General features: G+C 42.7%; 1 protein-coding gene across 1 annotated transcript in view; it reads right to left on the bottom strand.

The window, feature by feature from the left end:
• Nucleotides 1–27,115, bottom strand: part of PLXNB1 (plexin B1) — a 141,381-nt gene that overhangs the window by 23,850 nt on the left and 90,416 nt on the right. The window contains exons 13-24 of the mRNA XM_083355930.1: nucleotides 26,519–26,612; nucleotides 25,821–25,987; nucleotides 22,345–22,496; nucleotides 20,439–20,544; nucleotides 15,080–15,216; nucleotides 13,387–13,563; nucleotides 11,570–11,738; nucleotides 8,109–8,351; nucleotides 5,777–5,953; nucleotides 3,970–4,118; nucleotides 2,306–2,406; nucleotides 745–962 (exon numbers count right to left, since the gene is read on the bottom strand). Coding sequence (XP_083212056.1) covers nucleotides 745–962; nucleotides 2,306–2,406; nucleotides 3,970–4,118; nucleotides 5,777–5,953; nucleotides 8,109–8,351; nucleotides 11,570–11,738; nucleotides 13,387–13,563; nucleotides 15,080–15,216; nucleotides 20,439–20,544; nucleotides 22,345–22,496; nucleotides 25,821–25,987; nucleotides 26,519–26,612 — 1,890 coding nt within the window. The remainder of the gene's footprint in view (nucleotides 1–744; nucleotides 963–2,305; nucleotides 2,407–3,969; nucleotides 4,119–5,776; nucleotides 5,954–8,108; nucleotides 8,352–11,569; nucleotides 11,739–13,386; nucleotides 13,564–15,079; nucleotides 15,217–20,438; nucleotides 20,545–22,344; nucleotides 22,497–25,820; nucleotides 25,988–26,518; nucleotides 26,613–27,115) is intronic.

Below are 27,115 nucleotides of genomic sequence, written 5' to 3'. Positions count from 1 at the left end.
GGTGGCCATAAATGTGGTCCAGTTTGCAAGTGAGAATGTGAGTGCAATCTGTAGGCCTTAAGCAAACCTGGGCATTATGGAAACTCAGCCATAGCATAACAACAACAACAACAACAACAAAGTTGGAAGGGACCTTGGAGGTCATCTAGTCCAACCCTCTGCTCAGGCAGGAAACCCTATACCATTTCAGGCAAATGGCTGTCCAGTCTCTTCTTAAAAACTTCCAGTGTTGGAGCATTCACATCTTCTGGAGGCATGCTGTTCCACTGATTAATTCTTCTAACTGTCAGGAAAGTTCTAGACTGCTTCTGTCCTTAGTTAGTTTCCATCCGTTGCTTCTTGTCCTGCTTTCAGGTGCTTTGGAGAATAGCTTGGCTCCCTCTTCTTTGTGGCAGCCCCTGAGATATTGGAACACTGCTATCATGCCACCCCTCATCCTTCTCTTCGTTAAACTACACATACCCAATTCCAGCAACCGTTCCTTATATGTTTTAACCTCCAGTCCCCTGATCATCTTTGTTGCTCTTCTCTGTACTCTTTCTAGAGTCTCAACTTCTTTTTCACATTGTGGTGATGTAAAATACTGGATGCAGTATTCCAAGTGTGGCCTTACCAAGGCCTTGTAAAGTAGCATTAAAGTGCTATACTATATGCCTCGTTTTAGCCTATTTGTTATGACTTGGACCCTGCATGGGAGGACTGTGTTTTATGTGGTTAAATTTGATTTCTTTATTTAAAACATACCTTGGTGAGAAAGAGCTTGCTGTTGAGAAGGTTAGAGAGCTGCACCAAGCCTTGTTCAACCGTCTGCCTCCGAGATTCAGGCACATCGAGATCCCTTTGCAAGGGTGACTCCCGGTGGCCCGGGAAAAAGATGCGTTCTGCATAGGATTTGTAATCCAAGAAAGGAATCCCCGTGCCAACCAAGTCACTGGTGAGATCCATCATTTCAGTCATGAGGTCTAGAAATAGAGGAAGCACACAAGTCATACGGAAGTGAGCTGAGAAGAGAGGGGTCTCATAAACATAGAAAACTAAAAATGCTTCTGCCTTACATCACGAACTGAGAGAATGTGTCTTCTTCATCTATGAGCGTGCACTTAGTGCATTTAAACCAGAATGGAATAACTCGCCGTAGCCATCTTGCGGCGGCCATTTCACCACGGCCATCTTGCTGTGGCCATTTCACCACGGCCATCTTGCCATGTGCAAGTCACCAGGAACCACTCGCCCTGGGGTAATTCCACGTAGGATAACTCAACACGCTAAATATTATCTGCCATTCCTTCTTCAATGTTATTTTCATTGACAAAAGTGGAAATAAGGTAGAAGAAGCAGTGGTGGATAACATCGCACTGAGTTATCCCGTGTGAATTGTCCTGCTGTGAGTTGGCTACAATAAACTGGCCACGGCAAGATGGCTGTGGTGAGATGGCTATGACGGGTTGGCCGTGGCAAGACGGCGGTGGCGAATTGGTTTTTGGCGAGATGGCTGCAGCGAGTGGGCTGTGGAAACCTGGCCCCGAGCTGGTTACAGCAAGTTGTCCTAGTCCCCATTTAAACTACATATGGACCAGGAGATCCAACAGGACTTATATGCTGTACTCAAGAACGCTTTCTTGAGACCCCCTTCGTAAACCAGCAAGATACCTACTGTATATTATATAATTGTTTCTAAATTTCAAAGGGCACTAACTCTAGCATGTTGCAATGTTCTCCCACAGCAGTTCTGGAGGCCAGCTATAAAAACGTCCCATACGAGCTGAGTGTGTCCTTATGGACAAGGAGCCATTGAAGCCACCGCTCAAATGCTGTTGTACTGTTCCCTCTATAGCAGAGGTCCCCAACCTCTGGAGAGGTGTTTCCGTGGACAGGAAGGTGCATGGTTTTGTATGCTGCCTGCATCTCGCATATGGGGACATTGCTTGTTTGTGCGGACCGGTTGCTGGCATGCCACGGCCCAGTACTGGTCCATGGACCCGGGGTTGGGGACCCCTGCTCTCTAAGGATTCCTGGGCTCATGACTCCTTACCTGGTAAAATATCCTGGAAATTCTGATCTCTTTTATGTACAGCTGTATGAGATAATTTCTTTGCACGTAGTTAAATTCTATTATGGTGCCTATAAAATGAGGCAGACTTTGGCCACTCATTGGTGATCTCACCACTGACTGTAATGTAATATTAAGTCTTGCTTTGTTCTGCTCTATTTTTTTTTTACTTTCATGTTTTAATTTTTAACTCTGATCTGTGACTGTAAGAAAGGACTGAATCGGAAGGAGAGGGAAGTATGCTTTCTTATTTACCTGTAAATTCTTTTTTGCACCGATCCCGAACACTTGTTTCCAGATTTTCGAGCTGGATTTGGACTTTTTTGTAATCTCTCAGGGCCTGTTTGCTTTTCCGCCTATGATGAAAAAAGGAAATAAAACCATGCTGGTCCCTTTCTTCCCAAATCTTATGCAGGTACCCCTTTCATTGGAGAATATACAGGAAGTCCTCAAATTACAACAATTCATTTAGTGACTGTTCAAAGTTACAATGGCACTGAAAAAAGTGATGTTTGACCATTTTTCACACTTATGACCATTGCAGCATCCCCACGGTCATGTCAAAAGCAAAGTCAGTGGGAATCCAGATTCACTTAACAACCGTGTTACTACTTTAACAACTGCCGTGATTCACTGAACAACTATGGCAAGAAAGGTTGCAAAATGGGGCAAAACTCATTGACAAATGTCTCGCTTAGCAACAAAAGTTGTGGGCTCAATTGTGGTCGTAAGTCGAGGACTACCTTACTCCCACATTTCCTCTCTTTATTTCTGTGCCGGAGAATTGGCCTATTCCTTTCAATTACACAGACAAAATAATTGTTGGATTAAGCTGAGTAAAAAAAATGCATGATGCAATCCTCAGAAATTGCATTACCGGATCATTTGAGAGACATTGCCAGAGTGTGTAATTTTTATTACAATTTGAATCTAGAGAGCAGGAACTAGGGCAAGGAAAAAGTTTTTTTTAAGGAGTTCATTGAAGGGGAATTGCAGAAAATTTGGCGTGTTGAACACAAAACCTCAGCTGGAGTGATAAAAGTTCAGACAGTGGAAGCAAAATTTATTTTGGCAAACCACAGTGGGGCAAGGCACACAGACTGAGATCCAGGATTAGCTGTTTCCCTGGACTATCTGCACACTAGCAAATCAGTAAAACTTTGGAAACACAAACTGGCTAAAAGTGCTAGGATTTGGATATTCCTGTCTTGCTAAAAGAAAGTAATTAGGCATGCGGGCAGCATGCATGTGACTTACATTATCACACAGATGTAAACAAGGATATTGGATCCTTGGAATTTTTATTCATCTTCTTTTGTGCCGTCTCCTTAAACGGGCAGCAGGCTGAACAAGATCCTTTATTTATTTTATTTATTTATGAATCAAATTTACATGGCCGCCCATCTCATGGAAAGTCATTCCCCTCACTAGTTACTAAATCCATTTTAAATGGCAGGACCAGGATCTTTTGCATATAAAGGAGATGCTCTTCCACTGGGGACGACACGTTTCCTTCTCGCTCAGGTATGGGGATGGCAAAGACAGTGGGTGTGTATCCAGGGCTTTTTTTCTCATAACGCTCAGAACGGAGTTCCGGCACCTTTTTTGGATGGAACCTTGTAGGGTAGGCATGGCGGGTTGTATGACATGTGTGAGTTCCGGCACCTTTTTCTTTTACAAAAAAAAGCACTGGGTGTATCTGTTGCCACTGTTTCTCTAGATCGGTACCAGACATGTGGAATAGGATCCCACTTGGGCAGGAGTAGGCAAGTATAAGCTGACTCAGGAATTCTGGGAGTTGAAGTCCGCAAGTCATAAAAGAGCCGAGGTTGCCTACCGCTGCGGACTTGGGGAAACGGGCAGGCCCTGAGTCTAATCCCATTTCTGCTAGGAAATCCACTTGGCCACCTTCTTCTCACCTGTAGATGAAGACGATGATGAGTACAATCAAAGCCACAAAAGAGGTCCCCACTCCCAAGCCAATCTGGGCCTCCAGGGGGAAAGTGAGCTGACTCTCTGTGTCATATTGCACACGACCGAGCCAGAAGTTCTTGTTCCCCATTTGAACCTGCAGGAGGACAAACGTGTCAATACGCCAGCTTGGGAGATAAGCATTTCATCGCGCTGGACAAACGTAACATTTCTCTCAGGCCCAAAACCCAAGAATGACACACGGCAATTCTTCCAAGAAGCTGAGTCCTTTTCAGGCCTATCGACAGATCTTGCCAGACTGAGCACTCGACTGATCTGCATCTACAGCAGGGGTGTCAAACTCAATTTCATTGAGGGCCACATCAGCATTGTGGTTGCCCTTGGGGGGCCGGGTGGGCGTGGCCAGGGTGGGCGTGGCCTACTGGGTGGGCGTGGCTGGAGTGCGTATGCCCTACTGGGTGGGCATGGCCAGCTCTACATCATTGGCATCGAGGGTGCCTATGGGGGCCTGGGCAGGAGTGGGACAGATCTGGGGGTTTCTGGCAGAAGGAGGGTCTCTGGGCCAGAGCCAAGGCAGTGGGGGCCGTTCCCTCACTGTTTCCAGGATGGCTTCGCGGGCCACATGAAACCACTTCGCGGGCCGGATCCGGCCCCCGGGGCTTGTGTTTGACATGTCTGATCTACAGTATGTGAATATTAGGGAGCGGCTGTCTTCACCCTCTTTCTCTCACACATAATATCTGGGCTGAGTTACTCCTCTGGAACGCACCCCTCCCTCCTGGGAAATCTACCTCCTCACTAAATCCCGTCACAATTTCTCAAGCATCACAACTAACCACCTGTCCTATTTTCGCTCCTTTCGATCCATGACATCTTAGGATTTGTGACATCTTAGGATTTATGATGAGCATATTTTATGTTGCTCACGACTTATCACTATTGCTTGTATGTGCACTGAGATCTTATTGACCACACTTGTCCAATAAAAGAATTCTATTTTGGCATTATTTTCTGAATTTTCGTTTTGTTGACAAGAATTTGAGCTGCTTTATCCAACAGACCAGGTGTGTCCAGCCCACAGCCCATGGGCCACATGCAGCCCTGGACAGTTAGCAATGCAGCCCCACAAGATTGTAAACTTTTAACATTCTTGTGTGGTTTTTAGCAATATTTATACACATTAGGGACATGGTGGCTCAGTGGGTTATGACGCTGAGCTTGTCGATCAGAAGGTCGGCAGTTTGGCGGGTCGAATCCCGAGTGCTGCGTAACAGAGTGAGCGCCTGTTACTCGTCCCAGCTTCTGCCAAGCTAGCAGTTCGAAAGCACGTCAAAACGCAAGTAGAAAAATAGGGACCACTACGGTGGGAAGGTAACAGCGTTCCGTGCGCCTTTGGCGTCTAGTCATGCCGGCCACATGACCACGGAGACGTCCTCGGACAAGTGCTGGCTCTTCGGCTTTGAAACGGAGATGAGTTGGAAACAACTAGCACGCATGTGCGGGGGAACCTTTACCTTTACCTTTTTATACACATTAACTATATTATATACTTTATATGCAGCCCAAGACAATTCCTCCTCACTAAATGCAGCCCAGGGAAGCCAAAGGTTGGACCCAGGCAATTATACCCTCAGAGCTGCTGATGGAGAAGGGAGAAACCAATGACAAAAAGTTTTCATTTCTTTTTTTTCCTCCCTCCCTCTGGAACGGATTAAAGCAAAACACCAAGTTCCTAAATCAAGTTTCCCATTCTGGATTGAATTTAATTCTCAATATCTCTAGGCTACGTCTTACCGTAAATTCTGGCAGTGAGTCAGTACCTTCCCGTTTAGCCCGGTGTTGAGGGGCCGGTTGTTCAGTAGGAGGCTCACAATACAGGTGGTTCTTCGTGAGGGTCTTGACTGAGCAGACCCCAACTCCAATCATGGCTTTTACTTCATCTTTAGAAATGGCCAGATCCAGATTTTCTCCCTGGGGGACCAGAGATAAGGACACTCTTGTGAAAAGGTACTCCACACCCTGTCAATGGAGATTCTCAATTATCCAAGTCATCGTTGTCCCACAGATGCTTTTCCAAAAGGCAACTGGACTTTGTTTTTCCTTGAAAACATTTCAGTTCTCACCCAAGAAGCTTGTTCAGTTCTGACTGAACGGTGGAGACGGAAGGATTTAAAGAACTGAAGAGGTTTCTTGGATGAGAAGCAGATCATCTTCAAGGAAAAAAGACAGGTTGCCTTTTGAAAAAGCACCTTTGGTTACTATACCCCAGGGGTCCCCAACAGCTCATCAGCTCTTTCATGACGTTTCAGATTGTTTGCTGACCTCCAAACATTTATTATATGAAATAATTTAACAAATGCTACTTTTTTAAAAAATTCCATTTATATCCCACCCTTCTCCGAAGACTCAGGGCAGCTTACAAGCTTAGCAGTAGCCTTCATTCTATATATATGCCTGCTTATTAGGGATTTCACACACACCCCAAGCGGCATTATTACATTATTATTAGCTTAATTGCCCCCAACAATCTGGGTCCTCACTTTACTTAATAGTACTGTGAATAATACTAATAACAAGAACATTGACCCCTTGCATTATTCCATCATTACAATATTGTCTACTTCGAGGAACCCTGGTCTATTCATTTCCAGTTTGCAAATAAATAAGCAGTTAAAAATAAAAATAAAATAGCCACTAGCTTGCTAGGAGCAGGCAAGTTCCACTTACATTTCTGTGCTGAGGGCAGAGGAGAGATTGAGGGTTGGGTGTCTCTGTGAATTCCAATTATTACCAAACATGTTCTGTTCCATCATACAAAATACACTCTAATTGAAACCTGTTTGTTTTATGATTAATTTTTCTGGCAGTTGAACTTTTTCTGCATTCATCTTTCTTTCTCATATTCACACATTTCTCAAAGACTCGCTAAGAGCAAAAAAACTGGTTTATGCATCCCCTGCCAGGTGCAGAATCTTACTTCATTTCCCAAATATTATTCACTGTCATCCTTGCATCCATTAAACCAGACTTCTGCCAAACATTCCCAGGCTACATCAGCAAACCAAGCTCCATGCAGTGTTAGCATTTGTTCTTCCTACCTTTCCACTTGAATAAAGCTGTGTTTTTCAAAGTTGGCAATTTTAAGATGAATGGCCTTCAATTTCCAGATTTCTCCAGCCACCAAGTTTGAAAAACATTGGTATAAAGGAACAATAGTGGCATTCCTCCAGGTATCAGGCAGAGATGCACCCCTCATGAACATATTACGTATGTTTCTAGCTCCCCATAAACAAACCACATCCATATTTTAATCACATCCATGCTTCAATTCTTTTCTGGTTAATTCATCCACGCCTGCAGCAATATAAATTTTCAACACTGCCTACACTTATGATTTCCTTTTTGTCCATGTTTTTTTCAACCCCAATCTAGAGAGTAGTGCTAAAGGAAATTGTGGAAAAATCATAAATTCTTCGTCCCTGTGTTAAAAGATTTGTCAGGTTTATGCAAGTAGAGGAGGTCAACAGTATCTTGGATTATTATCCCTGGGGATTATACAGAACATCCTAGCCTAAGGCAGACTATTTGTAAAGCGGAAGGAATAATATTCTTCCCGCTTTACTACGGCTCATCAGTGTTCAGTAAGATGCATTGGCTAGGGCCGGACATAGCCCTATTCCAGCCACCATCCGCCGTAGAAATCAATAGCTGATTTTGAATTAACTCAGTCTGACCTTTCTCTCTCAGGCTTGTAGCTGTGAGGAAAAAATGAGTGGGACAGAAGACTAGCTATATCACCATAAGCTCCTAGTAGAAATGTGCAATGTAAATGAATGAATGGATCAAATGAATACATAAATGCATGTACAGTTGATAAATAATTATTTATATATAAATAATACTTTAAAAAACTTGCATATACTTTAAAATAATTTGTTGTACACCATTCAGACTCCTTCTCTAAGGGGCAGTTCAGAAATGAGTAAAATTAATAAAATACAGCATCCTGAGTATCTCAGCTGTTAATTTTTGAAACAAAACCAAAGGAATAATGCAGGATAATCACAGCCAATAACCAAAGAAGAGACGCTGCTTCCATTTATGGAGAACAAGTTCTTCTGTTTACCTCCACAGAGATGATGCTTCCAGGTTTGTGACGGTAGGGTTTGGTGATATCGTCTGTGTTGAGGGGCTTCAGGAAGGGGTCAACTTCGTAAGAAAAGCCAGTGGGATGGAAGGCATTGAAGTCAAAGCTGAGATTATCCAGGACAAACTCCAGTCTTACTTGAATGGAGTGGGACAATGGCTTAATAGCTGGTGTCTTGCAAAGTATGAGGTTGGAGGAGTTGACTTGACATGGCTCTTCAAACTAGGATCAGAAATGAAGGGAAATGAATGAGTACAATTAATTCTCCACCCTTCCAAAGCTACTGTTTTCAAGAAATTTCTATTTCCAAGAAATTCCTAAAGTGGCTCTCCTCCATACCCTTTTCCAAGATCCATTCCTAGACCCAAGTCTCCAAGGACAGTAGATAAGAATAGAGCTTAGAATTTTGGACTGAAAGCTGTAAGATACCAGTGAACCAGGGAAACTTTGAGTGTATATTTTGCTTTTCAGTCTAATTTATTTTATAGAGAGCTTGGGGGTGAAATTGGGATGGGGGAGGTTTGGGAGTCAGACATATGCTCCACTGTTATTTGCATGAAAATAAATTAGTAATTAAAAGTAAATTGTGGAAAGGGAAAAAAAAATCACCTAAAATCCAGTAGTAAAAAGGTACTGTTGATTCAAGGTGCTGGTCATTACCTATAAAGCCCTACATGGCTTGGGTCCGGGGTATTTGAGGGAACACCTGCTGCCAGCATCAAGTGCCCTTCGTCCAGTCGCTCCCACAGGGAGGGTCTGCTCAGGGTCCCACCGGTAAGAGATTGCCGGCGGGTAACGCCCAGGGATAGGGCCTTCTCAGTGGGGGCGCCTGCCCTCTGGAACCAGCTGCCAGTGGAGTTGAGGACTGCCCCCGACCTCCGTTCATTCCGCCGGGGCCTGAAGACCTGGCTCTTCGAGCTCTCGGGCCCAGGCTGAGGATTAATTTATTTTAATTGGGGTTTTAATTGCACAGGGTAAAATTTAATCTTTTTTAAACTGAGTCCTCAGGGAAAGGGCGGTATATAAATGTAATAAAAATAAAAAATAAAATAAATATTTTTAAACAATGAACTTTTTTTAAAAAATGAGATTCACATTTGGTTATGATTCCTTCTGCCTGCTTTGCCACAACAGAGCCAGTCTGGTGTAGTGATTAAGGCACTAGGCTAGAAACCAGGAAACTCTGAGTTCTAGTCCTCTCTCAGGCATGAAAGACAGCTGGATGAATTTGGCCCACTCACTCTTTCCCATCCCAGTCCCTCTCACAAGATTGTTATTATGGGGCAAATCGGAGGAAGGAGCATCAGGTATGTTCTCTATCTTGAGTTGTTTATAAAAATAATAAAAGGGCCTCCTCAGGGTGCCACCAGTCAAAGAATGCCGACTGGTGGCCCCCAGGGGGAGGGCGTACTCTGTGAGCGCGCCGGATTTATGGAACCATCTTCCGGTCGAGCTCCGGATGGCGCCTGATCTCCGCTCCTTCCGGCGCGATCTTAAAACCTACCTTTTTGAACAAGCTGGCCTGGCCTGATGGGATCGGGTTGGTTTTATAAATCGGTCTTAACTTTTTAATCTGTACTAATTTATTACGGGCATTGCTGTTTAATTACTTTTTAATTTTTGTATCTTGTTTTTTATTATGTATTGCCCTGTTCACCGCCCTGAGTCCTTCGGGAGAAGGGCGGTATACAAATTAAATTAATTAATAAATAAATAATAAATAACAACAAATCTTTTTAAAGTATTTCTGTTTTTGGCGAAGCAAAACATACAAAATGGCAGATCGCTGCTAGCTGAGAAGGTTCCGGAGAAAGTGAGCAGGGGAACTTTACTACATGGGAAGGTTTTAATTTGTAATACTGTAGTAGTAACTTGATTGGGAGTTGCTCAGAATTGGTTAGAAAATGGCTGCATAAATGTCTTAAATAAAATAACTAAATACATAAATCTCAGCAAAAACACCTATGGAAACCCCAGGAATCAAACATCTTTTATCAGCAGCATTTGCTTAGAACGAGCACTGTAAAGATTCATCCGAGTTCTTGGCAATCCTGAAAGGGCACCACACTTCCCAGCATAACAGAAAGCTTCCTAGCAAGGCCAAAGATAGTAGATCATAGAGTTGGAAGGGCCGGTAGATACATCCCTCGACGCAGGAATCCAAATCGAAGCATCCTCACTGAGTTTAGTTTAGTTTAGTCTAGTTTCTGCCTGTCTAGGGAAAGGGAAGGTGTCTAGGGAAGTGGAGCCCACCACTTCCCTGGTTACAGGTCGTCCTCAATTTATAACCATTCTTTTAGTGACCATCTGAAGTTACAACTTCACTAAAAAAAAGGTGACATACGACCATTTTCCACTTTTATTTTTTAAATATTATTAATTATTTTAATCATAAAAATAAAGTATAAAACAGTAAAACAAACAAAATGAAACAAAACAAAAGCATATATTCAACCTTAACAACAACAACAAAGAAAAAAATAATGTACAAAAAAGAAGAAAAAGTGATAATTTAAATTTAACATGTGGGATCCACCCCAGCTGGGTGCTGAAAGAAAAGAAAAAGCAATAAATTCTCCCCTTTTATATAGTTAACCGACGAAAGCTAAGTTTAAGGTAAAGGTAAAGGTTCCCCCGCACATGCGTGCTAGTCTTTTCCAACTCTAGGGGCTGGTGCTCATCTCTGTTTCAAAGCCGAAGAGCCAGCGCTTGTCCGAGGACGTCTCCGTGGTCATGTGGCCGGCATGACTAGACGCCAAAGGCGCACGGAACGCTGTTACCTTGGTCCCTATTTTTCTACTTGCATTTTTACGTGCTTTCGAACTGCTAGGTTGGCAGAAGCTGGGACGAGTAACAGGCGCTCACTCTGTTACGCGGCACTCGGGATTCGACCTGCCAAACTGCCGACCTTCTGATCGACCAGCTCAGCTGTCCCGGGGTCATCTGAACACCTCCCATGAACATCTCACAAGCAAAGTCAATTGGGAATTCAGATTCACTTAACAACCGTGTTACTCACTTAACAACTGCAGTGATTCGCTTAACTGTGGGAAGGAAGATCATAAAATGGGGCAAAACTCACAACTGTCTTGCTTAAAAACAGAAATTTGGGGTGCTATTGTGATTGTACGTTGAGGACTACCTGTAATCGGTTTGCTTGGGAAGTTGTTTCTAACACTCAGTTAGAATTTCCTTTCCTGTAATTTAGACTCATGCTTTTCAAAGTGTGGACTCTGGATAGATGGGGGACTGGTCTTTACCATCTGGGTCATCTCAAGAATAGAACATGGCTCTTTTCCCCATACGTGGCATGCTAGAAACTATCAGCAGAAGCCAAATGGCTCTGACTGTTGGAACAATATCCAAACTATTCTCCAGCTGGGATGCCTCTAGAATTAACTTGAAACAGGCTAAGAGAGATATTTTTTTACCTCACTTACTTGCTGGACACTGCAGAGAGCATTCTCTCGACATTCTGTTTCTGGAATAATCCTACGCCATCTTCCCACTCCCCGACGTCGGCGCTCCAAGGGTGAAACTGTGACACGGACCTTTGGCCACTGCACGACATCGAGGTTATGCCCACGAACTCTTATCTCTCGCCCACCACTGAAATAATGCATACAGATTTGTACAAACACTGATGGTTTAGTTTTGGTATTGGAAGTGTTGCGACTGTTTCATTCAGGCAGGGTTGGGCAACTGTGGCCCCTTCACGGGCTGTGGACTTCAACTCCCAGAATTCCTGAGCCAGCCATTCATTCATATTGGTTCAGGAATTCTGGGAGTTGAAGTCCACAGGTTCTAAGGGGCCATAATTGCCCACCTCTGCATTAAGGTAATGAAAGACAATCCTAGGGTGATTCTTTGCAGACTCATAGATCCTATCACACTTGCCTCACCAGGCAGCGTAGAACAGGAGGTGGCAACTTGATACTGCACAAAAGGTTCAGAGTACAATTCATGGCCACTCAGCCCCTTGTCTGGGGCCAATAAGAGCAGTAGTTGAAACAGATTGTGGGTTAGTAACAGACTGTGTCCCACTGATATCACAAGAACAACAGACTTGGAAGAGACCTTGGAGGTCTTCTAGTCCAACCCCCTGCTCAAGCAGGAGACCCTATACCGTTTCAGACAAATGGTTGTCCAGTCTTTTCTTAAAAACTTCCAGTGTTGGAACACCCACAACTTCTGAAGGCAAGATGTTCCACTGATTAATTGTTCTAGAGTTTGAATTTGCATATAAATATAGAGTTTGAATTCACAATTCAATGGACCAATAATCTAAGAAGGATTAAGGCAGCCTCCTATATTTCTATTCTAATAACCTTATGGTATTCCACATTCTTATCCCACAATTTAAGGAAAATCACCTGAAAATAGCCAAAACATAACAACTATGAAACAACTGTGGTGTCCAACAGCAGATGTTCACAGAGTTGTCTGCCTGCCTGTGCAATTATTGGTGCTTTGTAGAGAAAATATGTGGGTTCACTGGATGATCATCACTACCCTGCAGTGGTCGGAATGCTAAATTAAGAGTAGTAGAAACTCTTTTTCAATCATGCTATCTAAAGGTCCATCTTGTTGGTAACAGGACATAACTCTGGCAACTGCAGGTACATTGGCTGAAATAATTTCTCTGTCTGACTCCCAAGAACTACTACTGGTTGGAGAATTTGATCTGATCTGGGAAATTGTAATGGAGGATACAAAACCTACACTGGCTGCTTTCTCCTCAGTAAGACTAACTAGTTTTTGATACAGATTATCTTCTCCTTTATGTGGACCAGAACATCATCATCAAGAGATCTGGAAGACCGCTACATCTGATAGTCATCCGCAGCATGGAGCCTGCAGGCATGATGGCACCCATGCTCTTCCTCAAATGGTATCTGTCGGATCTCAACATTAGATGTATATATAAAATTGGAAAATGACTAAAAACACATTAGATTTGTCCCCGCTGTCTTCTGAGATTTTGCTTTAGTTTTAATTATTATTTTATGTTGGCCTCTATACCAGGAACCGCTAGCGTAGTTCTCATGATGCACCGCAAGTTCTGAAACACCAACAGATAGCATAACATGAAACCTGCAGGTTATTTAATCCTCAAAATACCTCAGCATGAGATAGAACAGACATGTGCCCCTCTTTAGACATCACTGGACTCCTAAAATCCTAGTCAACCATGAGCAGAAGGGACAGGATTTCCAACCGCAAAGCCTCATCTTAAATCTGTCCTATTTGTTGTTACCTCTGGAAACTCTTGGCTGGTTCTGCGTAGGTGATATTGGGATCAAGGGTATATTTGAAGAAGGAATGCTCCAACTTCCGTTCTTGATCGCCATATTTGACTGTGATGGAAAACTCTGTAGACACATTACTGGCGCTTGTCTGGCACAGCAACTCATGCTCCTGCATCTCAGAATGACTTTAGAGAAAAAAGAAAGCAAGAGAAATATATAAACCTACTCTAGAAAATATTACAGTTTAAGCAACAGCGCAAACCAATAAAACCTCACTGAAAAAGACAAGTTAAAAGCCACATCATATTTGTGGGCAAAGCTGGGCACTTTGTGGCCTACTGTAAAATATCTTCCAAGTTTCCAGGAGGAGGTGAGAAGACAGACTTGCCTTTTCTCCTCAACCCATACATTGTAAGAACATTCCTAGATTCTGCCTTGCCATAAAAATGAATCCCATCCAAATACATAGCATAGCCAGTGTGTAATGAAAGGAGCTACAACAGACCGTAGATATATGCTGCCCTCAGACAAACCCTGATTCCTTTCCCTGATTTAATTAAACGTTAGAAACATGTTCATGAAATGTTCCTGACTCTTCAGTTATATTTTTTTTAATTACATGTTCTGTCCAATGGCACTGGGATGGCCACAAAACTCTTGTTTTTAATTGGATAACCATTTTGTTTTATTAATGTCTGAAACAATAGTGCATTCCTAATCCTATCTATTCAGAATTATTTCCTTGGAATTGCATAGGATTTATTCCCAACTATGTATAGGATTACAACTTAAAACAGACTATTTAAAAAAATAAATTGTGCTTTAAAAAAGCATAAAGTAAGAGCAAGTCTTTAGAAAATGCCAAAAAAAGTCATGAAAATAATGTACTAAAATGCATTGGGGAAATTGCTGGCAAAACAGAAAGAAAATGGAAAAGATACACGAATGGAAAACTGAAAACTCAAAAACTGGATTAATGCATTTGCAAAAATGAGGTCAAAACCCTCCAATCTTCCCAAAGGCAGGCAGATTGGAGATTCAAGTGCTCCTGGCCTTTCATTTAAGGCAGACATGTCAAACACAAGGCCCGGGGGCCGGATCCAGCCCGTGAAGTGGTTTCATGTGGCCCGCAAAGCCATCCTGGAAACAGTGAGGGAACAGCCCCCACTGCCTTGGCCCTGGCCCAGAGACCCTCCTTCTGCCAGAGACCCTCAGATCTGTCCCACTCCTGCCCAGGCCCCCATAGGCACCCTTGATGCGAACAATGTAGAGCTGGCCACGCCCACCCAGTAGGCCATATGCACTCTAGCCACGCCCACCCAGTAGGCCATGCCCACCCTGGCCATACCCACTCAGCCCCCTGATGCTGATGCAGCCCTCAATGAAATTGAGTTTGACACCCCTGATTTAAGGGGACAAACGTGGATGAGGATCTTCCACCAACCATAAAAAGCAGGAATTTCTGCACCCCCCCTCTCTCCAAAGTGAATTCCTACGCCCGATAGCAAAAGTTGTTTTTGATCATGCATGTACATGTCAGTAGTATCTCTCTCTCTCTGCATGCCCATATAATTGTATGTATACTTGGGGTGGAATAGCTGGATTCCAACAACCACATCTCGGACCCAAGCCATGTTCTCACAACCTCAAACTAGAAGCAAATCTGAAAAAAAGTTGCTACTGCCAGCCCCGCTTTCTTACATGTAGCAAGGGAAGTGTCCCACCCAAATGCTGATTCTTCTGGGATTTCCAGTCAGTAGCTTGGATCCGGTCAGCGTCAGGCTGGTTCCTCCTGCTTTGGGACCTCGAACTGGAGAAACAAATTTCAGCTCTGGATTCTGCAGAGAAGAGCAGGAGAAGAATGGCTGTATGAGAAAAAGGCAATATGCCCAGGCCAAGAATGCAGGTGCGTGGGGAGTGAGGGTGCTAGTCCTCTTCAAAACCATCAGTGCATTGAATAACAGGGTCCTCTAAATTGCTGAGGGTGACCTGTGTTGATCCAGAGGAAATTTTTGCTCAGGAAACCCAATTCTTTCCACCCAGTTCATACTGCTCTTCAGGAAAAAGATTGATGAGTAAAATCCCCTGGGATGATACAAAACAATCAGGCTGCCAGGACTATGTGTAACCCCGTTCGCTGAACCAGGCTCCATGTGAAAGCATCAAGAGGTGAGAGGTGAAGTGGGAACTTATGGTCCTCTGAACTATCTAGCACTCCAATTTCTACCAGTCCTACCCAGCATAGCAGTAGGCACTTCTCAAATTACAACAACTAGGTTTAGCAACTGTTTGAAGTTACAGCACTGAACATAGTGACTTACAACCGTTCGTTGCACCTACAACTATTGCAACATCCCCATGCTCACAAGATCAGAATTCGGGCACTTGGCAACTGGTAGGTATGTACAATGGTTGCAGCGCCTTCAGGTCACGTGATCACTGTGACCATCTTCCCAGCTGCTCTCTGACAAGCAAAATGAGGACCCAGATTGTTGGGGGCAATTAAGCTGACTTTGTAATAATGCCGCTTGGGGTGTGTGTGAAAGCCCTAATAAGCAGGCATATACATAGAATGAAGGCTACTGCTAAGCTTGTAAGCCACCCTGAGTCTTCGGAGAAGGGCGGGATATAAATGGAATTAAAATAAATAAAAATAAAAATAAAAAATCCTCGGGGGAGGCTGGACTCTCTTAATGACCACGTGATTCACTTAACAATTGCAGGGATTCAGCTAACAACCTTGGCAAAAAAAAAAGGTTGTGAAATTGGGTGCAACTCACATAACAATCAATTTGCTTAGCAACAGAAATACTGGTCCCAATTGTGACCCGTAAGTCAAGGACTAGCTGCTCTCAGTCATGATGGGAGTTAGAGGGTCCCCACATCCACATTACTGGATCAGTTGATAGGGAATGTTTTTTTATCTCGGGTAGATCTTATTAATAAGCACAAGAGTAGAGGGGGAAAGGTGCCTCCGTCTTGGAGAACTGCTTTTATCTCTTTGATTCCGAAGGAAGACCAAGATGCTACTCAAGTTAAAAATTATAGACCGATATCACTTTTAAATACAGATTATAAGATATTTGCTAAGGTGATGGCTAACAGATTGATGAGGGTTCTGCAACAGGTGATTCATGGGGATCAAACTGGGTTTATTAGTGGTAGGCAAATGAAAAATAATGTGAGGCATATAGTTGATGTGTTAGAGTTTTTGGAAAGGAACAACCAGATCCCTGCGGCGCTAATTTTTTTAGATGCTGAAAAAGCTTTTGATCAATTGAATTGGCAATTTTTGATGAAAGTTTTAGATAAAATGAATTTTGGGGATAAATTTTTGCAACCAATTAGGGCATTATATCAAGAACAAACTGCCCGAATAATAGTTAACAATAGTTTGACTGAAGCATGTAATATTGAGAAGGGCACAAGGCATGGGTGTCCGTTATCGCCTTTACTATTTGTGTTAACATTGGAGATATTACTAGTAAAAATACAGAGTTCGGAAAGAATTAAGGGTATACAAATTAGAGATCAGGATTACAGACTGAGGGCGTTTGCAGACGATCTGGTTGTTACAGTGACCCAGCCAGAAAACTCTGTTGTGGACCTGATGGAGATAATAATGCAATATGGGAGGGTTTCTGGATTTAAAGTTAATGTACAAAAAACTAAAATTCTGGCCAAAAATATGACAGTATCGCAAAAGGCTCTTTTAGAAGGATTAACTGGATTTGAGATTGCTAAAAGGGTCAAATATTTGGGGGTGTTTTTGTCACCCTCTAATACAAAGTTATATAAAAATAATTATGAAAAACTATGGGGAAAAATTCAAAAAGAAATGGGGAGTTGGGAAAAATGCAATTGTCTTTGTTGGGAAGAATCGCAGCAGTGAAAATGAATATCCTGCCTAAATTTTTATTCTTATTTCAAATGATACCGGTTCTTAAGAAAGATTCTAATTTGGAAGAATGGCAACGGGGTATCAATAAATTTGTTTGGGCAGGGAAAAGGCCACGAGTTAAACTTAAGATTATGCAGGATACTCGTGAAAGAGGTGGTCTTAAAATGCCCAATCTTAAATTATACTATGAAGCTGCTGCGTTAGCAGGGATAAGTGATTGGATTAATTTGACACAAGAGAGATTATTAAATCTTGAGGGCCACGACTTGTTATTTGGCTGGCATGCATATTTGTTGTATGATAAGAAGGTAGATAATGTGTTTAAAGTGCATATTTTAAGACAGGCATTGTTGAGAGTTTGGAAGAAGTATAGACACAAGTTAGACTGTAAGATGCCATTGTGGGCAATTCCAAAACACGCAATAGAAAACATAAATGTTGGATTCAAACATGACGTGACCACGTATAAGGAGATTTTAAGCTTGGAAAGAAATGTATGGTGTTTAAAATCGTATAATCTCTTGCGAGATGAGAAGATTGTTCAAACTTGGTTTCAATATACTCAGTTACGGGCCAGGTGGAAAGAAGATCAGAAAACTGGTTTTGCAATGACTGATGAAAATTTGATAAAGCAAATTAGAAATCAGGGTCCAGCACATATCAAACGGATATATCTTGCATTGATAGAAATTGATTCAGAAACAGAACTTGTTAAAGATTGTATGATAAAATGGGCCCAGAATATCCAAGAAGTTATTACAATGGACACGTGGGAAAAGATCTGGGTGAGGAACGTAAAATTTACACAAGCTCAAAACTTAAGAGAGAACTTTTATAAAATGTTTTATAGATGGCATTTAGATCCTAAAAAGCTTGCAAGTATGTATCCGAACTATCAGCCAAAATGCTGCAGGTGTGGTGGTGAAGATGCAACATATTTTCACATATGGTGGACTTGTAAAAAGGTTAAGGCTTTTTGGATAAAAATTTGGTGGAATATGCAGAAGATCTTCAAGCAAAAGATAAAAGTTTTGTTCGCAACTCTTTTTGTTGGGTATAATTACAGAAGCTACTGTTGTGGACACTAAGTTGATGTTGAATTTAATTACAGCAGCAAGACTTTTAATAGGTCAGTATTGGAAGAAGGAGGAATTGCCGACTATAGAGGAATGGACTTTAAAGGTTTCTGACCTGGCAGAAATGGCAAAGATCTCGGCTTACTTGAAAGATCACTCGCAAGAACGCTATATTATGGAGTGGAAAAAATGGATTGAATATATCCAGAAGAAATATGGGACTAAAAAGTTTCATTTAGCATTTGAATAAGTCTTCCTTTCTATTTTCTTTCCTTTTTTAATGAAATATTAGTATTGTTTGTAGTTATCTTATATGAGCTAGAGAGTGATAGATTTAAGAATTTATTGTTGGTAGCATATGGATGTTTATGATTGTTCTTTGTTTTTATACCCTGTACTTAGCTCTGGGAAGTTGGGGGGGAGGGGGGAAAGGGGGGGGAGGGGGAGGGAGGGATAGGTAGGGGAGGGGGAGAGGGGATTGTTAAAGATAAAATGTATTTTAAAACTTTTCAATATAAGCACAAGAGTGTTTTAGCACTACCTGCACACAGTGTTGCCTTGTTGATGTACCTCTTATGGTTCACACAGCAACATCTTTATGGCTTGCCCAGACTGTAAGAAATGGCACGTACTAATTCGGAATAGGAATACAGGCATTCCTTGACTTGAGACCACACCTGAGCCCAAAATTTCTGTTGCTAAGCGAGACAGTCGTTAAGTGAGTTTTGCCCCATTTTTCGATCTTTCTTGCCACAGTTGTTAAGTGAATCACTTCAGCTGTGATTCACTTAATCCTGTGTTAGCAACACAATTCATAAGTGAATCTGGCTTCCCCGTTGACTTTGCTTGTCTGAAGGTCACAAAAGGGGATCGCAGCACGCACACACACACACACACACACACACACACACACCGCGGGACACAGTGCAATTGTCGTAAATATGAGTCATCTGAATTTTGATCACGTGGCCATGGGGATGCTGCAAGGGTTGTAAGTGTGAAAAAGGGTTGTAAGTCACTTTTTTTCAGGCCACTCAACTCCCAACTACTCTGGCTAGATTACAAGTAAGAATAAAACATTGTAAAAACACAAAGAAAAAATCATGAGCAAATAATAATAATAATAATAATAATAATAATAATAATAATAATAATAATAATAATAATAATAATAATAATAATAATAATAAGTTGGAAGGGACCTTGGAGGTCATCTAGTCCAACCCCCTGCTAAGGCAGGAAACCCTATACCATTTCAGACAAATGGCTGTCCAGTCTCTTCCTAAAACAACACATAACCAAAGAGAAACCTGTCTAATGAGGGTCCATGGAGATTCTCAGCCATCCCGGTCATGGCTGTCCCAAAGGTGCTTTTTTCAAGAGGCATCTGGACTTTCAAGGAAAAACAAAGACAGTCGAGTTGCCTCTTGAAAAAAGCACCTTTGGGACAGCCATCTAATAAAGCTCACCCATTTTTCTGTCCCTCTGGAACTCAGTGCAACAAATGAAAATGACTTTTTTGTGTGTGTGTGTGAAGGTGTTCCATCCCAACAGGTAAACCTGACTGGGTGGAGCACCTAGGCGCATAGGCAATTGTTTTCCATGTCCCGTTTATTAGTAACTAGTGGTATACAGTATAGGCTAGTTACTGATGCTGACTCTACACGCATAAATAGGATATGCCCCCATTAGGTGAGAGTTTTCTAACCCTTGCAAATGTATCGATAGAAGAAAATAATTGTAGTTCAGGGTTGAACTGAGCGTGTGTGTGTGTGTGTGTGTGTGTGTGTCTCCTTGGTGCTCTCTGAGCTTTGTTGTTCTCTTGCGAAAGTTTCATTACCAAACTAGATCACAGCATCATTGAGCTCTGATGATATTATCTAGTTTGGTAATGAAACATCTGAAAGAAAGCAAGCAAGCCCAAAGAGCACCAAGGACCTCTTGCAAATGTCCTGGGATTAACTCCACGAATGCCACCTGATGCATTATTTAAGGCTTCAACTGAGGATGGGTGACTTCTGCCTTTCCTGGAAGTCACCCATCCTTTTGTCCAATCTCCCCTTGAGCTGTAGACTTATTTTACCTGATAGGTGAATACGTGAGCAGAGATGCCTTGCCCACCTCCAGGGACTTCCACGACCACATGCCCGGACCTCTCTGTGCCGCTTCTGCCCGTGGTGCATACGATACTGCAGGACAAGGGCAGAAGAGAGGATGGAGAAGAATCCCCCACCAAGGTGCACCACATGGGCTGCTCTAAACCTGAGTTAATGAGAGGGGGGGCACTTTTAGCTCTTGGCCTGGTGGGGGAGGAGACGTCACCCACCTGAAGACTTATCCTGTTGAGCAAATGACTGTCCTCCACAGTCTGTGACCTGGGTCACTTTCTTGAGCCAAGAGCCTGGCAAATACACCTTTTTGGCAATGCAGGAAACTCTGCGTGCACGTGCGTACTTGTGACGACCAAATTCTGCCTGAACGTGCGTGTTCGTGACGACCAAATTCACAGCAGAAGGATGAATGGACTCTGGATACCAGTATTACTGCATTTTGTCACCCATCTTTCATGTGAGAAACTCCCTTCTGTGTCCAAGTATGTGAGTTGCTGGTTTTCAGTTACACAGGGTCTCTCAAAGCACAGCTTTGTCAGAGACATCAGTCAGCAAAGTAGTGGCCTATCCACTGAAGATAATTCTCCTGTGTTACTACAGGTGGGTTTGATTACAGAACTGAAGTTTTCAAGTTTCAAGAACTAAAATATCCAGAATCAGGGTAGATGGCCATTTAGGCCTTTATTTTTCTAGATGGGCATTTCTGGCGGACTTCCATTCAACTTCAACTCTCTGCTAGCTGGGGAATCCTGGGAGTTGAAGTTGACCCATCCTAAAGTTGCCAAGGTTGAGAAACCCTGATCTAGATGCTGCTGGAGTCCAATTCTTAATCTATCCCTGTACAATCTACCAGTAGCTGGAGAACTATGGGTTCCCTACCCCAGTGACCAACCTTTCCTTCTTTGCCCCAACAGGGGCAAATAGCAGTCACAATCGAGATTTTTTTTCCCTCCTGCTTTTATGAATTCATCCCACAAGCGAGTTCATGGACAAAACAGCTTAAACAGCAGAAGCACCAAGTTTGAACTTGTCCTATTGACTTGGGACAAAAAAAAACAAACCCCGGAGTCCTACCTTCATTGCCAGTACCTTATAAAATAGGAATCAGGGAAAGGTGTCCAATAGGGCAACCAGTATTTTTTTTATTGGGAGTTGATGTAACTTTGGTTAGCTTGCATCTGCTAGATTTGGTTGGCCTTGTAGGTGTCTGTGAAGATATGTCTTAAACTTCATACTAATCTACCAGAGCTTAAAGATTTCAGCCTGTCACTAGCAAAGAGTCTTTCTCCTGTCAATAAAGCTGATCCTATGAATCAGTGGTGGCTCAGTGGGTTAGAACGCTGAGCTTGTCAATCAGAAGGTCGGCAGTTTGGCGGGTCAAATCCCGAGTGCCGCGTAACAGAGTGAGCGCCTGTTACTTGTCCCAGCTTCTGCCAACCTAGCAGCTCGAAAGCATGTAAAAATGCAAGTAGAAAAATAGGGACCACTACGGTGGGAAGGTAACAGCGTTCCGTGCGCCTTTGGCGTCTAGTCATGCCAGCCACATGACCACGGAGACGTCCTCAGACAAGCGCTGGCTCTTCGGCTTTGAAACGGAGATGAGCACCGGCCCCTAGAGTTGGAAATGACTTGCACGCATGTGCGGGGGAACCCTTACCTTTACCTATGAATTCCAGTAGCCCATGACAACCCTTCTCAACCCTCACCAGTTGGACTAAAGAAGCTGGTGAGAAGTTAAAATAGGGCTACTGCTGATGGAAAGGCCACCATCTGCTTAAGGGAGAAGGACAGAAATGTTCACCCACTACATGCACTACATAGCTATGCCATGGAAGAGTGCCATTCATATTGCCATGAGCCTATTGGATCGGCGCTTACCTGCTGGAGATTTCGTACACCAGAGCATCAACTTCACAGGGGATTCCTGCAACTGTGACAGTCTCTGCAATATCTTGATGCTTCTGCCCAAGGTTTGAACCCGTGATGGTGACTCTGGTTCCACCTTCAACCAGACCAGTTAGGGGGTACACCTGATAACCACAGGAACATTTTTTAAAATTATTTTTTAACTTTATTTATTCAATTTCTATAGCCGCCCATCTAAGTCAATGATTCTGGGTGGCTTACAGTCCAAAAAATAGATTACGATTAAAACACTAACATTTTAAAACAATGAAGAACAATAAAAAAACTCCAAATCAACCTATGTAGCAGCCAATAAATTCGCAGCTGAGATATATTATCTGATTACTTAAAAACTACACTAAGTTGTTGAGCATTATAGCTTATCTAATGCACCACAGACTAATAATGCTCTTCAGTCTTTATAATTCCTTGCTGATGGGACACACCTAATATTGGAGGAAGAGTTTCTTATGGCATAAAAAAGATGGAAAGGCAATAGGGTAGTGGCCTAGTCCAGGGGTAGGCAACCTCGGCTCTTTTATGACTCATGGACTTCAACTCCCAGAATTCCTGAGTCAGCTGACTCAGGAATTCTGGGAGTTGAAGTCCATGAATCATAGAAGAGCCGAGGTTGCCTACCCCTGGACTAGTCGAAAGGTTGCAATTTTAATCCTAGGTAGCAGCAGATATTTCTCTCTTAGGGCTCAAAGAACAAGTACCGTAAGTTATTTAACTTATTGTTTTAAGGTATTGGGAACTTTGTTTAATCTTTTCTTAATTTTTGTATCCTTGTATTAGTATTTATTGCCCTGTTCACAGCCCTGAGTCCTTCGGGAGAAGGGCGGTATACAAATAAAATTATTATTATTATTATTATTATTATTATTATTATTATTATTATTATTATTATTATTATTATTATTATTATTATTATTATTATTATTATGAACTCCACATAGGCATCAGGAAGGGCATATGGCCAGTAAATGCTCAGCTTCATCCAGTTGCCCTGGGTCTGCCCTGAATTAAGGGACTACAGGGTCATAAAAAGAAAAAGAAAAACAAGATGTAAGGCAGGGATTTCCAGATTTGTCCTCTAGTCCATTAATTAGAATGCTACTCAGATTTCACCAGATGAACTCAGTATTATGGGATAGGTAGCTTAATTCTGACTTTGCTAGCAAAACTGGTCACTGCATCCTAAATTTTAAACTTGTGGAATGAAGGATGCCTAGACTCAGCATTCATTTTTCTATTCTTATACCCCGTCCCCACATTGTTGCCAAATTCTGATGAATGACATTCAAGGGACACAATTTGTGTGTTTATAGTATGAGTGAGTTGCAGCAAAAACAACAAACACTTCAAAATGTCATAAAACATTTTTTTTTTGTTTTCGCTGCAATTGACTATCATGGTTGGAAATGGTGAACATGATAGCCTGGACATTGAGGTCCAGACAGCATGGCTTCCTTTGATGAAGGGAGTGGAATCCATGTTGTCACTATGGATTCCTTGTGCCTGAGGAGGTGTTTCTGCCTGCACCATGACTCTCACAGACCTATTGTAAGTCTCTCTTCAGAATATGTTGTGAGAACTTGTAATGAAATTTCTCTATTCATCCTTAGATGTTTTAAGGATTAGTTCTGTTCCTGGCCCCATCCCTTTATAACGCATGTATTTTATTTATTGTTTTTTTATGTCTTTGTAAATTTATCAGTTGTGTCTTAATCCTTTATGTGCCTATCTCTAAAATGTTTAAACAGAAAGCAGTCTACATACATATTAATCTGTTTACCTTTTAAGGCACTATAAAAATCTCCATTGTTTTGGGTTTTGTTCACTGTTGATTTTCTTCTGATCTTATCAAGGCCTTTCAACATGTCTGCTTAATGTTCTCTGATTTTCTGCCTTTGCTTTATCACCTTTTTCCATCTTTCCGCATCCCCCTGTTTGTTTTCATTGCTATTACATGTTTCTCTTTTAAATCTATTTTTCTTCTTATCTGTGTGTATGTTGTTTTCTGGGATAATTCTCTCTTACTTGCCCTCTGCTCATTATCATCTCATCTCTCTTCCATCTTCTTTAAAAACCACTTGCTCAGTGAAGCCTTTCTTTAAATTTCAGTGTAATATTGATTTCTCTTGTCAAGGTCAAGTCTGTGAAAAAGCTTGTGAACAGGAAGGGGCAGCTATGAACATTATTCTCTGATCTGTTGTCTTACAGATACTTATCACGATAGCTCATGTAAATAAGGCTCAGCCCCTTCCTATATACATTTTATGCATTTTTCAGAAAAAAAGGAATGCTCATGAATACAAAAATCATCTTGTTATGTTACCCTTCAGATAGAGACTTATAGCTTCATTTGATCTTAACGGTCTAACTGTGTAGCCAAATGCAATTGCTCCAAAGGACACGCTTCCTGCCTTCAATCTGTATGTGAGGTTGAGCACACGGGCAGATCGTACCTTTGCTTTCTCTCTCTAGCAGAAAGCTGGAGACAGAATTGGGTTTTCCTTTTTCTTTCCACCTGCACGGCCTTAAGAGCCTGAGGCTCCCGGCTGAACGAAGAGGCACATCTCTTTAACTTCCTGTCTTCAAATCATACTAGCGTTGGATTTGTTGTTTTATGTTGTAATACAATTACAACGATTACAAGCTGCTCTGCGTTGTGCATAACCAATAGAAAAGTCCCAGATCTTTCTGTCGTTAAGGAGCTTCAGAACTTTAGTGAGGTGCAGAACCAACGCAGCCTGCGGCTGGAAACCAATGGAAACCTCTACTATTCCTTCTCCAAAGGAAGCTCACGCTTCCTAGGACGAGAAGCATTTCAGTTGCTCTATGGGAACGAGCCATTATCTTCACCAGCATTCGTACAAGCATTCTACATTCCTGTGGATTTTTCCCACCAAGAATCTGGCTTCCGTCTGTTCTGTACCAGCCTGCTACCGGCCCTGCAGAAAAGGCAACCCCTTTATAAACAGCAAGAGGCTGGAATGATGTCTGCCAAATTATTTACTACAAAAACAAACAAGACACGAACCAAGATACAGGAGCTTTGAAACACTATCTGAGCGGTTGCTTTCAGCAAACCAGCCCTCCCCACACATTCCCTTTATAAAGAGTTCAGGGCGTGGCTTCTCTGTGCCTCCTTCCGAGGAGCCCCATTGCCTTCCTCTGTTTACTCCTAATTGACTGCCTCCTGCGTCGGGCGTCCTTGAACAGGGCCAGCTGTGGGTCATCTTCATCCACGCTGTCAGGCTCACACAGCTGGGTCTCCACCAGGTGGGAGGGGCCTGGCTGGGGGCTCTGCGGAGCCTCAAAGCCATCATCAGCAAGTTCTTCAACACCCCCCTCCTCCCCCTCGTCTGAGTCATCCGACCCAACTGCCGAACCCACAGGCTGACCCTGAATCACAACACCATCACGCTGGGACAGTTACTCACTGCATGAATCAGTGGGGCCGGGCAGGTGTCTGCAACCTCTTCTTTGCAGGAGTCTTGGAATAGGCAGCTAGGCTGCTCTCCTCCACACCAGACACAGCTGTACTTGGCATCAGCGGTTTGGCAGCGGCTGCAATCTAAGTGTCCCACCGAACAGTTGTATAAGGTCACTGAAAGAGAATTGAGATGGGCATTAGTAGGGTCCATATAGCAATTCTTTGGATACAGAAACCAAATGGTACAAGGAGAAACAGAAGGGATTTAGCAAGCTATTTCCTTCCTTCCTCCCTCCCTCCTTCTGCTTGCCTTCCTTCCCTATGCCTTTCCTTTCTTCCTTCCTTCCTCCCTACGTCCCTCCCTCCCTCCCTATGCCTGCTTTCCTTCCCTATGCCTGCCTGCCTGCCTGTCTCCCTTCCTCCCTCCCTCCCTTCCTTCCTTCCTTCCTTCCTTCCATCCTTCCCACCCAGTCTTGATAGGCACTATGTTTTGCCTACCAAAATTTCTTCTTCAACAGCCCCACTGGCTCCTAGTTCATTGCAGAACACAACTCAGTCTCTTCCAAGCGAGCTCCGTCAAGGCAAATCAAGATATGAGTAGAAACTACCACAACTCTCTTATTTCATAAAACAAAGACAATTTTGTCTACAGCTGCTCCAATGTTGTTGTGATTTAAGCCATGAAGTACGCCCTTTCCCTGTTACCATTTAGATGTTCAACGCTGTCCACACGGAGATGCCGTTTCCGCTGGACGAAAATGTCCACACTGAATTCTAATTGGGGAGCCGAGTAGCTGTACTGAAAAAGAGACACCCAAGTATTAGTCTTGCAAAAAACGTAAGATTACAGGTAGCCCTCGATTTATGATCCCAATTGGGATCAGAATTTCTGTTGCTAAGCAAAGCGGTTGTTAAATGAGTTGGGCCTGATCTCACTATCTTTTTTTTTGCCACTGTTAAGTGACTCATGTGGTTGTTAAGCAAATCCGGCTTCCCCTATTGGCTTTGCTTGGAAGCCAGACCTCGGGATACTGCAACTCTTGTGTATACAAGCTTGCACCTGAATTTTGATCACCTGACCATCAGGGTGCTGCAACAGTTGTTAAGTGCAAGGACTGGTTGTAAGTAATTTTTCCCCCAGTGCTGTTGCAATTTAAATAGTTGATAAACAAATGTCTATAAGTTGAGGACTACCTCTATGCCAGGGGTAGGCAACTTTGGCTCTTTTATGACTCGTGGACTTCAACTCCCAGAATTCCTGAGCCAGCCATGCTCGCTCAGGAATTCTGGGAGTTGAAGTCC

The sequence above is a fragment of the Vipera ursinii genome, assembly GCF_947247035.1.
Source record: "Vipera ursinii genome assembly, chromosome: 2".
NCBI classification, from domain to species: Eukaryota; Metazoa; Chordata; class Lepidosauria; order Squamata; family Viperidae; genus Vipera; species Vipera ursinii.
Note: the sequence above shows the minus strand (reverse complement) of the source record. Positions and strands in the feature narration are given on the sequence as shown.